The sequence below is a fragment of the Moschus berezovskii genome, chromosome 10, assembly GCF_049115385.1.
Source record: "Moschus berezovskii isolate FMDL1 chromosome 10, NW_MosBer_1.0, whole genome shotgun sequence".
Taxonomy (NCBI): domain Eukaryota; kingdom Metazoa; phylum Chordata; class Mammalia; order Artiodactyla; family Moschidae; genus Moschus; species Moschus berezovskii.
The window spans coordinates 13,792,010-13,806,642 of NC_142469.1; the positions used below are offsets into that span (position 1 = coordinate 13,792,010).

A 14,633-nucleotide genomic window follows, 5' to 3' on the forward strand; every position below is an offset into this window, starting at 1 on the left:
AAAAAAAGTGGAGCAATCTAACATAAATATACTTAATAAGACTCTAGTAACATTGTAGAAAAATGAATTAGTTAATTGATTAAATGTCTCCCAAAACCCTCCAGCAAATGAATCAATATATTAAAGTAGCTACAGCAAATAGAGTTTAATTCCCAAAATGCAAAGATAGGTAAATGTAAATAAATTTATTAATAAAATATACTATATTAGTAAATCAAGTAATATAAAATTCAATATTCATTTCCAGTTATGACAAGTAAGCATCAAACTTTAAGCCTTAAAGAGCACTAGTCTAATTCATTAATGTAATTAAGTGTATATACTTACAGCTCATGGAAAACATATACCTAGTAATGAGATGCTAGAGGCATTTCTTTTAAAAACCAGGAATAAAACAGTTAATTCTGTCTGTTCATGACATAGCTAAAAGGAGGGATAGAGTAAAAATTCAGCAATTGATGATATGTATATATTCCTAAGTAAGCCTAAAGAATTAACTGAAAAGCCACTAAACTAATTTTTAAAGGTACTAATTATTTATGTATTATATATGTGTATACTAATTATTTATATTTATGTATGATAGCTGTTATAAATATTTTATATTTATATGTATCTTTTAATTTAGTAATTAAACTACTTTAGATTATTTAAATGGATTTTTATTTCTATTTGTCTGACCTAGTACTGCCAAAGAAAAAGTCAACAGATTAAATCGGAAATGCATTCAAGTTTGGTTAAATGCTCATGCAGAGAGTGATGGTGACAAGTTGGTCAGCTGGTCAGTTGGTCACTCACAGCCACCATTGCCAGCGGTTAGCGGAGTGTGTGCTGACTGTGAGACAGACACAGGGGGAGCCGGGGTGGGCGTGAGGGGTTGATAGCATCGTGCAGCAAGACCTCTGAAGACACAGGCTGTTGGAGGTGATCAGCTGTGACATGAACACAGTGGGTTCTGGTGCACAGGGCCTTGTCTCTTCACAGCTGACTTAGGCCCTCCACTTATCCTCAAGACAGTTAACAACCTGTGAAGATGTATGCTGCATCTTTTGCTTTATCTTGTCCTTTAGACAGAATTTTCATTTTCTTCATTTTCTAGGTAACAGTGCAGATCTCCGTTTAGTAAAAACTTACATTGAACTTGGGCTGCCTGGGGAACGAATTGATTTTCTTATGTCCGAAAGAAATCAGGTACAGTATGGCTGTGTTTTCAGTGAAAACATATACGTTTCTACCAGTTTCTACTTAAATATTGCTTACTACAAAATGTCTGTAGTAGTAGAAATAATTTTTCTGATTTCTATGAAATTTAACAGTCATGCATATCCTAAGGAATTTGAAATGATTTATAACTCAGTTTTTGAGCTCTTTACATGTGCAAAATTTCTAGTATTTCACATTTCTATGCAAATAGTTCATTAAATAATTAAACCATTTTAAATAACCTTATGTTCAGTTCTGTTAGTGGGCTAAACAGTCTAAGCAAAGTATAAACTGAGCCTTTTTTCCTGGAAATTCACTACTTGTTCATTTTAGTATAATGAATATTACATTCACTAACTTCTCTAAAAATAACTGGTCTTTAGCCATATTTTCAGTGCCCAAATTAAAGGTAATGTTTATATTCAGTCTTTCCTGTGTATATAATGTGTGTATTTTGCTTTTGTTTAGAATGATACTTTTGCTGATTTTGATAGCATGACTGATCGCCTTCTGGATGAGATAATACAATATATTCAGATATATAGTCTAACAGTCTCAAAAATAAGGTAACTTTTCTAATTTATGTAACTTATTTTTATGTCTCTATGAATTATAGAAAAATTACACAGACAGTCTGGAAATTTTTTGTCCTATTCTAAAATATAGGAGACAGCAATTCAAATTAATATAAAGAGAAAATTAAAAGATTTTAGGGAAATACTACATATTGTATAATTCTGTTTATGTGAATTATCCAGAATTGGCAAAATTATAGAGAGAGAAGTAGATCAATGATTACTTAGGACTGTGGGAGAAGGAGATGGGGGCTGCTAAGTAAAGAATGTAGGGTTTCTTTTAAAGGTGGTGGAATGTTCTAAAATTTTTATAGTGATGCTGCACTACTCTGTAAATACACTAAAAACCATTGAATTGTACACTTTTAGTGGGTGAATTGTTTGGTATATGAATTATATCTCAACAAAACTGCTCCCAAAAAGAAAAGTTGTAGGGAGATACATGTAAAGAAATGAAACTGTAAGAATATTTTCAGTGTCATGACTATACTTTGAGAGTACCCAAGCAGGAGATGATGATGAAACCAGTATGTCTCATTCTTTAATCACATGTTGTGAGTAGAAATGAGAGAGAGAAAAGTGATTGTTTCTTCTCTTCCAGTAAGAAATAAAGAAAAAATTAAAAGTAATCTTCTTGACTCAAAAAAGAGTAGAATAAGCTGATGGTTGTCCTATCCCAGGTAGGTCAGAGGAGGAGGCTAGCTCTTTATACTATAGGCCTTTGTTCAGTCCATTTCCCGTTAGTATAGAATAGGGACAAAGAGCAGAGAGAAGCAGGTTTTTATCTGAAGTCATTTTTAAAAAATGTTTCTGTTAAGAGTATGGTGGGAGATGTGAGTATGTTGTCGGGGGTGGGGGAGAAGAGATTGTTTTCTCATTATTTTTGCCATTTATGGGTTTTCATGTGTTTGCTAAATTTTCTGTAGTCATTTTGTATTCCTTTTATTAATTTGTTATTTTATGATGAGAAAGTAAGTTTATTGTTTCAGTTTTTTTAAATTCATCCACAAGAGTATGCCTCTTTTAGATTGATTGTCAGTTATAGTGAGCCATAAAATCTAGAGGCCTGATCTAGCTGACTGAGAACTGTTTGATATCAGACTTGCCTTCCCAGCTTCAGGAATTTTGTCAGCTCCTCCCTAGTCGTTGTCTATAAACCATTGCTGAGACAACTCTTAGGCTCTCTTCTTTCACTATTAATTGTCCCCAGGGATTCATGTACTGTCTATTGTAAAATAATGGGAAGCAGAAAAGGCTCTTTTGATTTAAGCTATTCCTTAGTAAAAATGAATACTCTGTATTAGTTATTATTTTGGTATAATCTTACACTTAAGTAGGAAAATGCATGTATATTTCATGTGTCTTGAAATGCATTCAGTCAAAGAACTCCCCCAATGTGGAATGTGGACCAAAAATAAGAGAAATGGGAATGTAATGTCTCCTAAATCATCCTCACTGATATGATTTCATTATTTTGTTTTAAATCATGACTTCAGTTCAGTCACTCAGTCGTGTCCAACTCCTTGCGACCCTATGGACTGTAGCACGCGAGGCCTCCCTGTCCACCAACTCCCAGAGTCCACCCAAACTCATGTCCATTCAGTCAGTGATGCCATCCAAGCATCTCATCCCCTGTCGTCCCCTTCTCCTCCTGCCCTCAATCTTTCCCATCATCAGGGTCTTTTTAAATGAGTCATTTCCTTGCATCAGGTGGCCAAAGTATTGGAGTTTCAGCTTCAACATCAGTCCTTCCAATGAACACACAGGACTGATCTCCTTTAGGATGAACTGGTTGGATCTCCTTGCAGTCCAAGGGTTTCTCAAGAGTCTTCTCCAATACCACAGTTCAAAAGCATCAATTCTTCGGCGCTCACCTTTCTTCACTGTCCAACTCTCACATCTATACATGACCACGGGAAAAACCAGAGCCTTGATTAGATGGACCTTTGTTGACAAAGTAATGTCTCTGCTTTTTAATATGCTATCTAGGTTGGTCATAACTTTCCTTTCAAGGAGTAAGCGTCTTTTAATTTCATGGCTACAATCACCATCTGCAATGATTTTGGAGCCCAGAAAAATAAAGTCAGCCACTGTTTCCACTGTTTCCCCATCTATTTGCCATGAAGTGATAGGACCGGATGCCATGATCTTTTAGTTTTCTGAATTTTGAGCTTTAAGCCAACTTTTTCACTCTCCTCTTTGACTTTCATCAAGAGGCTCTTTAGTTTTTCACTTTCTGCCATAAGGGTGGTGTCATCTGCATATCGGAGGTTACTGATATTTCTCCCAGCAATCTTGATTCCAGCTTGTGCTTCCTCCAGCCCAGCGTTCCTCATGATGTACTCTGCATAGAAGTTAAATAAGCAGGCTGACAATATACAGCCTTGACGTACTCCTTTTCCTATTTGGAACCAGTCTGTTGTTCCATGTCCAGTTCTAACTGTTGCTTCCTGACCGGCATACAGATTTCTTTGGAGGCAAGTCAGGTGGTCTGGTATTCCCATCTCTTTCAGAATTTTCCACAGTTTATTGTACTTGCTGTGTATACCTAAAAAGGAAAATTTATCATGTAGTCAATGTGTTATTACTTTTTAAATGTATTTCTAAGCAGTTGCAAACTAGGAGTAAAAATTTTCTGTTGAGTAATATCTTTTTTCTAAAGATTAAATATATAAATTATATAATCATAGGAATTTTCTGCTACATTCTCACACTTTTCCTTCAAAATGTAAGTTACATCATTTCAGAGTATCAAATCATAGTTTTAAAACATATTAGAAAATTTTATATTCTTAGTATTTCACATCTCTGTATAGTGATAGCAGCTTTGACTTTTGTTTTTAAAACTAATGCTATGGGAGAAATGTCATTTTTTTCTCTTATAGCTTTATTGGACATTCGTTGGGCAATTTAATAATCCGTTCAGTGCTTACAAGACCACGGTTTAAATATTACCTCAGCAGGCTTCATACCTTTCTTTCACTTTCTGGACCTCATCTTGGTACACTCTACAATAGCAGTGCTCTTGTTAATACAGGTAAGAAGTTTTATTGTTCAGTATAAAAAATAAGGCCTGGGGAGATTTAAATCCAAATTTAATATTTTCTGATGTTTATTTTAGAGCCATTTTGTCACATACTTAGAATTTCATGAAACAGAAGATGCAGCTATTTTTCTATTTTGTCATGCATAAGAAATAAGCTGATAAAACTCATTTCAGAAAATGACATCCTATTGAGATATTTGTCAAGGCACAGGAGCATTTTTTTCTCTTGTTTTCATTACACGTTTATTTTCAGTAAATGTTAGTATTATAAACAGGCTATACTGTTATTAGTTGAGCAGATAACAAATAAATATCTATAATTAACATAAAGTTATAAAATATTTCATATAGAATGTTAACTCTGATTTTGATTTGATAACAATAAAGGAATATTATGAGAAAGTAAATTCTAAACTTTTTAAAGAAAATAAAAATTAAGACCTCAATTTTTATTAGAATAAATATTCTCATAAGAGAGATCTTGTACTTGATTTGTGCTTATTTGGCTTTGTTTTTCCCTTAGAATTTTAAAATGGCTTTTCTAGTGTAGTCAATTGATTGTCATTGAAAGAATAAATTAGGTGTCATCCTGACTTTTTTTCATCAAGTCTTGAGACACTTTATTCCGTTTTCTCCTCTACTGCTTTCATTGACAGATAAACCACAACATTTTCCTTTGGATCTCATTTTGAAGGGTGGTTTTCAAAGTCTGGCTTGCTCTAGATTTTTAGTTTCAAAAAGAGGACAAGAGAAAAATGAAACGTATAAATAATATAAAGTAGAACCCAGTATGAATAATACGCAGTATTTTAAATTTGTTTCTTTTAAATTTCTTCCTTCACTAAACTTTTCTCCAGATAGGATTGCAGTTAGCAGCTTTAATCAATTAAAAGGTTTTTTCCTCTTTTCCTCGTTCACCTCAGTGATGTTAGAATCAGCAAAAGTAGAAATGAATAATCTATAGTCTTAAAAACCAGCTCCAGAGTGATTGAGGTTTCACTTAAGGGTAAGATGCACTTAAATACAGGAAACTAGACTTCCATGGTGGTCTGGTGGTTAAGAGTCTGCCTGCCAGTGCAGGGCGCACCTGTTTGATCTGTGGCCCAGGAAGATCCCACGTGCCACAGAGCAACTAAACCCATGTGCCACAGCTACTGAGCCCACGCTATAGCACCTGCATGCCTCAACAAAAAGTATCCCCCACCAGCTGCAACGATAGAGAGCCCGTGCACAGCACCAAAGACCCAGCACAGCCAAAAATATATAATTAAATATGAAAATTTAATTATAATCAGTGTTACTAGAAAACATCATCTAATTGCTCATGCCAGGACTGAGCTGTGGTTGCTATAAAGCCTCGGTGCTCAGGCATGTGGAGCTACAACTGTGTCTGAAGTTTTATCCCCCTTTACTTCATCTTAATTTGAATGAGTATATCTAAAGGTGTAATATCCCCAAATTTGTTCTTGATAGACCATTACCTGTTTAATTACTGAATGCAATAGAAGTAACAAGCCTTCTGTCAACCATTAAAGACTTCTGTCAACCATTAACCCATTGTTAACCACAGTGTGTTTGTGTTTGTTTATATTTATTATCAGAAAAATGGAAATATTTTGCAAATACATTTTTTATTCACCAGCAAAATGCTAATTCGAGGAATATCATTTTAAAGTGAAATAGGTATATTAAAATTAATAACCTTGTTATATGGTACTATATTTTCCAGTTTATAACTCTCAAATATCTCATACCATTAATAACTTTCTAGGTCTGTGGTTTATGCAGAAATGGAAAAAATCAGGTTCTCTTTTACAATTGACATGTCGTGATCATTCAGACCCTCGCCAAACTTTCTTATACAAGCTTAGTAATAAAGCAGGTAAGTATATAGTAACAGTTTAAAAAACATGCACTTGAAAACCTCTTTTAAAATAAACCTTTAGCAAATAAATTAACATGTGTTTCTGGTGATTAAAAAACTATCAGTTGGTTGTAATTTCTTAATGAAATCAACTCACAGTTAAAACCAAACAATTGATAGCATGATTTAATTTTTTATATGATTGTATTTATTTCTTGTGAGTTACACAGCTATTTTGAGATTATCCTAAAAATTTTAGCATTTATAATTCATACCATGAGTTAGTCAGTTTTTGAACTAGGCCTCTGTGGGTCCTAGTTTTCATGCCCTTCTCAGTGCCCCCAACCCCAATCTTCAGCCCTTGTTTTAAACTGCCACATATTTTTTTACTTTATTATTAAAGTATTTCTGGAAAATGTGAGAAACTGATGGCTACCCACTCCAGTATTCTTGGGGCTTCCCCAGTGGCTCGGATGGTAAAGAACCTGCCTGCAATGCATGAGACCTGGGTTTGATCCCTGGGTCAGTTAGATCCCCTGGAGAAGGGAATGGCAACCCACTCCAGTATTCTTGCCTGGAGAATTCCATGGACAGAGGCTGCATTCTATGGGGTCACAAAGAGTCAGACACAAGTACACAACTAACACTTTCACTTTCAAACTATTAGTAGTTATTCCTTCTACAAATTCTGGCCACTGCTGCATGAATCTGGTTAGTCATCTCTCATTAAGTGAAAGAAAGTGAAAGTCGCTCAGTTGTATCCGATTCTTTGTGATCCCATGCACTATACAGTCCATGGAATTCTCCAGGCCAGAATACTGGAGTGGGTAGCCTTTTCCTTCTCCAGGGGATCTTCCCAACCTGGGGATTGAACTCAGGTCTCCAACATTGCAGACGGATTCTTTACCAGCTGAGCCACAAGGGAAGCCCGAGAATACTGGAGTGGTCCCTTCAGCGGATCTTCCTAACCCAGGAATCAAACCAGCGTCTCCTGCATTGCAGGCAGATTCTTTACCAACTGAGCCATCAGGGGGCATTAACGGGTTATTAAATATATTCCCTATCTTACATGAATATTCTAAACTGTTACTCCCAGATGTCCCCAGCTGGTCTTTCCCCATCGAGTCTCACTCTCGCTAAGTAACCTCACCTCTGACCTTTTGTCTCTCCCTGGCTTATCCTCATACTCATGTCTTCCTGGCACACTCTTTTCCACTGTGTCCTTTGAAGTCTCGACTTGTGGAGATCAGACTGCATTCATCTGTGTCTTCTGAACAGACCGTGATCTCTGCTTCCTGCAGAAAGTTCCCCAGCCTGCGGTCCCCAGCTCCCTGCTCCCACTGGCGACAGAGCAGAGGAGTGGTGCATTTTTTTGCTGAAGGGCTGGATAGTACACATTTTGGCTTGTGGTCCATGGGGTCTCAGTTGTAACGACTCAACATACCAGTGTAGCACAAAAACAGCTATAGCCAGCACATGAGTTGATGAGTGTGGCTGCGTTTCAAACAGATTTTATTTATGAAAAAAGTAAAAAGGCAGCAGTCCAGACCACACAGGCCACACTGTACCTACCACCTTTGCTGTAGAAGCAGCTGGACTTCTGATTTCTCATTATTGAGGCCCACCTGGAGGGGGAGTGCGTCCTCTTGCTCTCCATCCCAGCACAGCAGTTATGCCTCCACCGTCACATGAAGCTGCTTCCTGTGAGGCTTATCCCACCCAGGCTCTGCTGCCTTCTTAAGTATGATGACCTCCTTCCTGGTCCCTCTTTGCATGGTCAGTGAGAACTTTGATAAGAGTTCATTGACAAATGTTTACTGCACAGCTATACTTTAGGAAAAGATATTTTCTTGAATCTTAACATACTTAATCATGGCATCAATTTGGTAATTGCACAAGCAGCTCTTTAAATGGTTCATCAAGCATTAAAGAGCCTTTCTCAACTCTGGTAACGTTCCATTCCACTCCACTGTGAAACCACACGTGGCTACACGCTACCTTGAAATTTCAACCAGTTTCTCGTTCTGTCACTGTAATATCCTGTCTTCTTTGAACACACACATCCTTGGCTGTAGTCATGTCGTACATGTTTGTGCTTCCCCCGTTCCCTGCTTTTTCTACCACCATTCCTCCCTGTGACTGCACATGCTTGCAGAGCTAATCCTCGTCATTCTCTGAAGTTACACTCCACACCATCACCTATCCAGAGCTTTCCTTGATTCCCTGTCTGATTTAATGTTCCTTCACTGGTGGCTCACGTGGTAAAGAATCGGTCGGCAATGCAGGAGACCCAGGTTCAATCCCTGGGTTAGGCAAATCCCCTGGAGAAGGGAATGGCAACCCACTCCAGTATTCTTGCCTTGAGAATTCCATGGACAGAGGAGCTTGGTGGCCTAAAGTCTTTGGAGTCACAGAGAGTCACGCACGACTAGTACCCAGTATATACCTTCATATCCTGAGTCTCCTGTCTCTGGGCAGCCCTCATTCCAGTCCGCATTTACCTGCTGGATACCTGTGCTTACATTTCAAACTAAGTGTGTCTGAAATTGAACATGTTTTCTTCTGCTGCTTCCTCTTCTTTCAACCTTTTCTAAATGGTGCTTGTCCTCTGGATGACTTGGTGTGAACCATCTCAGTGTCATCTGTGGTGGATCCTACTTCTTTGTGTATACCACATCCCGAGTTGTGAGTGTCATCTGTGAGCTGCTCTAATGTTACATATGAACCTCTTTTATTGTACTCATTACAGCTTGTCTCATGTCAGTCATCTTTGTGTCTCTTGGCCTTTTTTTCCCTGAGTAGAATCTGTCATGACAACCCTTTCCCACCCACCCCCTACATGTACCCTCAGTACTACTTACAATACCCTCAAGAACCACTTAGCATAGTTCTTCCCAGTAGGTGTTCACTACAAAGCCATCGAATCAGTGATCTTTTCAATATTATGTTCAGTATCCAAAAGCAGGTCAAATGTTGTACGGTAAGCTGAAAATCAAACCCATGTTTCTTGAGTAACTTAAACTAGTAAACTTAATCTCTAGCCTTTTAAATCTATTTTTCATCTTCATCCCTTTCACCATGTCCTCCTCCTGCTCTTGAAACATTTGATATGAACACCAGGCAGACTTAGTCATTGAATACAGCCCACTTCATTTAAGTCTTGTTTTATCCTTCTCAGGATTCTGCCTTAAATACTGTTATGAATATGAGGAAGATAATTGGAAATGGTTATTTCATGTGTTATTGCTTATTAGCATCTGTGAAAGAAAGGTTCTTTTTTAGGTGAAGTTTTATAATTTGTTTCTAAGGGTACAAAGTAATGAGATATTCACAGTATACAGAAGTATATGCTTGATTCACAGACTCACAAGATATTCCTACAACATCACATAGTTCTCATGTGAAACAAACTTAGACTGACTAGAACCATTGTGTTAGCTATGGAGTTTGTACTGCTGACAGGGTTTGTTGTTGTTCAGTCACTAAGCTGTGTCTGACTCTTGTGACCCCATGGACTGCAGCACGCCAGGCTTCTCTGTTCTCCACTGTCTCCTGAGAGTTTGCTCACATTCATGTCCATTGAGACGGTTGTTCTCTCTACCCATCTCATCCTCCCCTGCCCACTTCTCCTTTGACTTTCTATCTTTCCTAGCATCAGTCTCTTTTCCAATGAGTTGGCTCAGATGGCCAAAGTATTGGAAATTTAGCTTCAGTATCAGTCCTTCTAGTGAATATTCAGGGTTGATTGACTGGTTTGATCTCCTTGCTGTCCAAGGGACTCTCAAGAGTTTTCTCCAGCACTGCAGTTCGAAAGTATCAATTCTTTGGCAATCAGCCTTCTTTATGGTCCAGCTCTCACATCTGTACATGACTACTGGAGAAACCATAGCTTTAACTGTATGGACCTTTATTGGCAAAAGGATGTCTCTGCTTTTTAATACACTGTCTAGGTTTGTCATAGCTTTCCTTCCAAGGAGCAAGTGTCTTTTAATTTCATGGCTGCAGTCACCATCCACAGTGATTTTCAAGCCGAAGAAAATAATGTCTGTCACTGCTTCCACTTTTCCCCCTTCTATTTGTCATGAAGTGATGGAACAGGATAGGAAATATATAAAAGGCAAAACTGAATGTAAATGTTCCCTGGGGTCTGTGTATTTATACTGCATTTTACAAAGTAACATTTAATTAGCAATAGTAATAATAGCAGGGCTTCCCCTGTGACTCAGCAGTAAAGAATCTCACCACAGTGCAGGGGATGCGAGTACAATCCCTGTGTTAGGAAGATCCCCTCAAGAAGAAAATGGCAGCCCACTCTAGTGTTTTTGCTTGAGAAATCCCATAGATAGAAGAGCCTGGCGGCCTCAGTCCATGGGGTCGCAAAAGAATAGGACACAACTTAGCGAAAACAAGAACAATAATAACATAAGAAAAACACGAGAGAAAGTATAACTGTAAAATTTTACTATAAACATTCTGTAATCTATGACATTCCCCTCTGAAAAGATATTTATATTATAATTATTTGTAGATCTGAATAGATCTTTTGCACTTGAATTCTTTTCTAAGAATTAGTTATAATTTTGCTTACAAGTTACTGATTTATTATTTGCCTTATAATGTGTGACAGGACTCTCATCTCCCGTCTGGTTGTACCAGCACTGTTTAGGAGCCAAACTTTGAAAGCACACATAGATACTAGTTTTAGCAGAAACACTGACGAGTTTACTTAATCTAAATAACCCTCAGTTTTTCCAGTGGTACAATGGGAGTAATACCGTCTTTCTCACAAGACTGTTAAAGGTTAAACAAGATAAAGATAATTCATGTGAAATGATCAGCATTCTGAATAATACAAAACTCAGTAAATATTAATTAGTAAAAACACCTCTAAATGAAGAGGTGCCTGAACTAAAATAGTATTATGGATTTATAAATCTGTTTGGGGAGCATCACCGATTCTGTGGACATGAGTTTGAGTGAACTCCGGGAGTTGGTGATGGACAGGGAGGCCTGGCGTGCTGTGATTCATGGGGTCGCGGAGAGTCGGACACGACTGAGCGACTGAACTGAACTGAACTGAACTGAACTTGGGGAGTTTATTTAGCAGAACTGTCAATATTGCTAGCTATAAAATTATTCAAATGACGTATTAAAGTGCTAGCATGTCATACCTGTGAATGTATTTAACTGTGACATAGGAGCCCCGTTGCCCCGCTTTGCAGCTGAGATACATGGAGTGGCCGAGTGCCCGCTGCTGCCAACAAGCCAGTACCAGCCTGCATGGCCAGAGCAGGCCATGCTAAGCCAGGAATTTGTGCTTTCAAGAGTTTGAGGAGGTTTTTCTAATTTTAGTTTTAAATATCAACAAATATTCATTAATTGATTTTAAATTATAATATTGTCATAGGAGTTGGAGCAAGTCTCTCCGAGCTATGTTTTTTCCCTTTTTTTTTTTTTTTTGGTCATCTCAATGAAATATAAGTAGTCAATTCCTAGGAAACCTCTACACCTGTATATGTACATATAATTCTTTATTCACAAGATATAAATAGATCGGTTCAGGTCAGAAACGTTAAGTAAATATTAATAAAACAGGAAAACATAGAGCAGCATTTACTTAACCGATTTACTTAGCCAGTATGCCATTCTCAGGTATTTTTAAACAGGAGCCCTGGTGGTAACTGTTCTGTTATACTTTAATTTGCTAAAGCTAAATACAAAGTCTCAGATGCTTTGGTCCGATTATTGCTTCTGTTTCTTCTAAACGGCCAGTTTCTTGTTCTTTTGAGAAAGCCTAAAATCACCTGTCTAAAGCAAAATCAGACTCCTATCCTCTTCCCTTTTTTATTTAAGCAAGGCCTCCCCTGTGGGTCTTCATTTTGAAATAGTCTTTTTTATCTCTGCAACATTTCACTGGGTAATAACTTTCCTTAATCAAAAGCTAGAACTAGAGCAATGTGGAAGGTAAACTGTAGATTAGGTGACAGTGGTACTGAATGGTCAGGATCACAGAGAAAGAAGGGTCAGGGGTGCTCCCAGCATTCCGTGATGAGGCCTCGAAAATAGCCAAAGAAAAAACTATCCATTGTTAGAATTTCAAAAACAAAATATTCTTAAGATATTCCTAAATACATCTGCTTAGACTCTCTTTACCAGCTGTTGAATTCTGACGAATAAAATATAACAATTAAAAAAGTCTCTTGCTGTACCACTTTGGCACAAAATAATTTTTTCTTACAGCAGATTAGAGATGTTTAATAATAGGTATGACTTGATTTGTAATTAACATTTGTATTTTGTTTCTGAAAGTATAGGAAAGCATCAGCATCAACTCACATTTTAAGAAGCGAATTCTTTCAAATGTGTTTAAAATAAATGAGTAATAATAAGAACAGTTTAATATTGTGTGGAATATGTCCCTTTAGAAAGCACAGGATTTCTCAACCTGTCAGCACTTTGGATATTCTGGGGTGAATGTTCTTTGTTGTCAGGGTCTGTCCTGTGCATTGTAGGATGTTTAGCAGCATCCCTGTCCTCTGCCCAGTAAATAGTGCACACACACCTTAGCCCCTCATGTCCTCGCCTCTGCTTGTGAGAAACAGCATTGTCTCTGGACACTACTAAATGTTCCCTGAGGTGCAAAACCACCAGTTCACAACAGCTATTTTTGTCAATTCCAGAAAATAAACAGAGGTGAGTCAAAATGAATTGCTTTGTGTGTGTGCTAAGTCACTTCAATTGTGACTGACTCTTTATGACCCTATGGACTGTATCCCACCAGGCTCCTCTATCCATGGGATTCTCCCGTGAATTGCTTTAAAGCTCATTAAATTTTTCAGGAAAAACAAATGAGCAGTCAAAAGTATCAGGAAGACTAAAATAATAAAGATAAAATTTACTATTATAATGTTCATTCATACATAAGTCATGTAATTATACAGTCCAGAAAAATTTTGAACATTTACTTTTTATCTTTTTCATGGCAATCCTGAAAAGCAGCTAAAATATTTAGAAACTTTTCTAGTTAAACTGTCTCATTCTACAGATGGGAAAAAAGTATTACTTTACCAAGTTAGAGGTAACTTTTCAACCAAGAATTAGTCACCTTGGGCTGAGTGAAGGTCAGTGGACAAGGCTGTCTTTGAGCAGGTAGAGTCAGTGCAGGTATACAGAGGATGAACCTACAGCACAGAGCTCCCCAAACACAGCCCTGAGATGTGTCTGTCAGCTGGACTTTGCTCAGATGAAGTGCTGCCATGATTCCCACCAGCACTGCACCTCGGGGACCACCATGTTTCTCTTTGAGCTTCTGCCCTCTCCAGCCAACACTGCTACACAGGAATGGAAGCAAAAGACTCAAAAAAGGGGCCAGAGTCTGTTTCTCTTGGCTAATGCAAAAAGCAGGCCTTCCATACAGGATGCTCATTATCAGTAATATGTATTTATCGTTCTTGAAAACGTGTTATTAAAATAATTTAATTTAAAATGCATTTTTAAAGTACAGTGCCTTTTTAAATTAAAGTACAGTGCTATCTTGGAAATCACATTTTAAAATGCAACAGTATCGTGTATCTATATCAGTGTCGGTGTCTTTGATTGTATTTATTTTATCATCATGGAATCAAAGAGCGTAGGGGTTTCTTGGACACCCCCTCCTCTTCTTTTCTTGGTTTGCGTACTTCCACTCCACCGAGCTGCCTGAACCTAGGAGACACCAACACTCCTCTCAAGGATCTAAATATCTAAAGCAGTGATTCTGAGCCCAAATGCCATTATTTCTGTAGAAGCACAGCAGAATCTCTACAAAGAGTGATTATTTGGGAAAATAAATTTTAAATTAATGATATAATTTTTATAAACTATAGAAATAGAGTGCCAGTAAATGGGGTGATAATTGGAGGGGAGCATAAAGTCCAAGGACAGATTTGTTGAGTGAGTGACGTTT

General features: G+C 37.5%; 1 protein-coding gene across 7 annotated transcripts in view; it reads left to right on the forward strand.

Annotated features, from left to right (window-relative positions):
* Positions 1 to 14,633, forward strand: part of FAM135A (family with sequence similarity 135 member A) — a 147,213-nt gene that overhangs the window by 123,594 nt on the left and 8,986 nt on the right. For 6 of the 7 annotated variants that reach the window (XM_088840491.1, XM_055432812.2, XM_055432815.2 and 3 more), the window contains 4 exons: positions 1,100 to 1,191; positions 1,672 to 1,769; positions 4,664 to 4,815; positions 6,596 to 6,706. In XM_088840491.1, coding sequence (XP_088696617.1) covers positions 1,100 to 1,191; positions 1,672 to 1,769; positions 4,664 to 4,815; positions 6,596 to 6,706 — 453 coding nt within the window. The remainder of the gene's footprint in view (positions 1 to 1,099; positions 1,192 to 1,671; positions 1,770 to 4,663; positions 4,816 to 6,595; positions 6,707 to 14,633) is intronic. The other variant, XM_055432813.2, reaches the window with a different exon arrangement.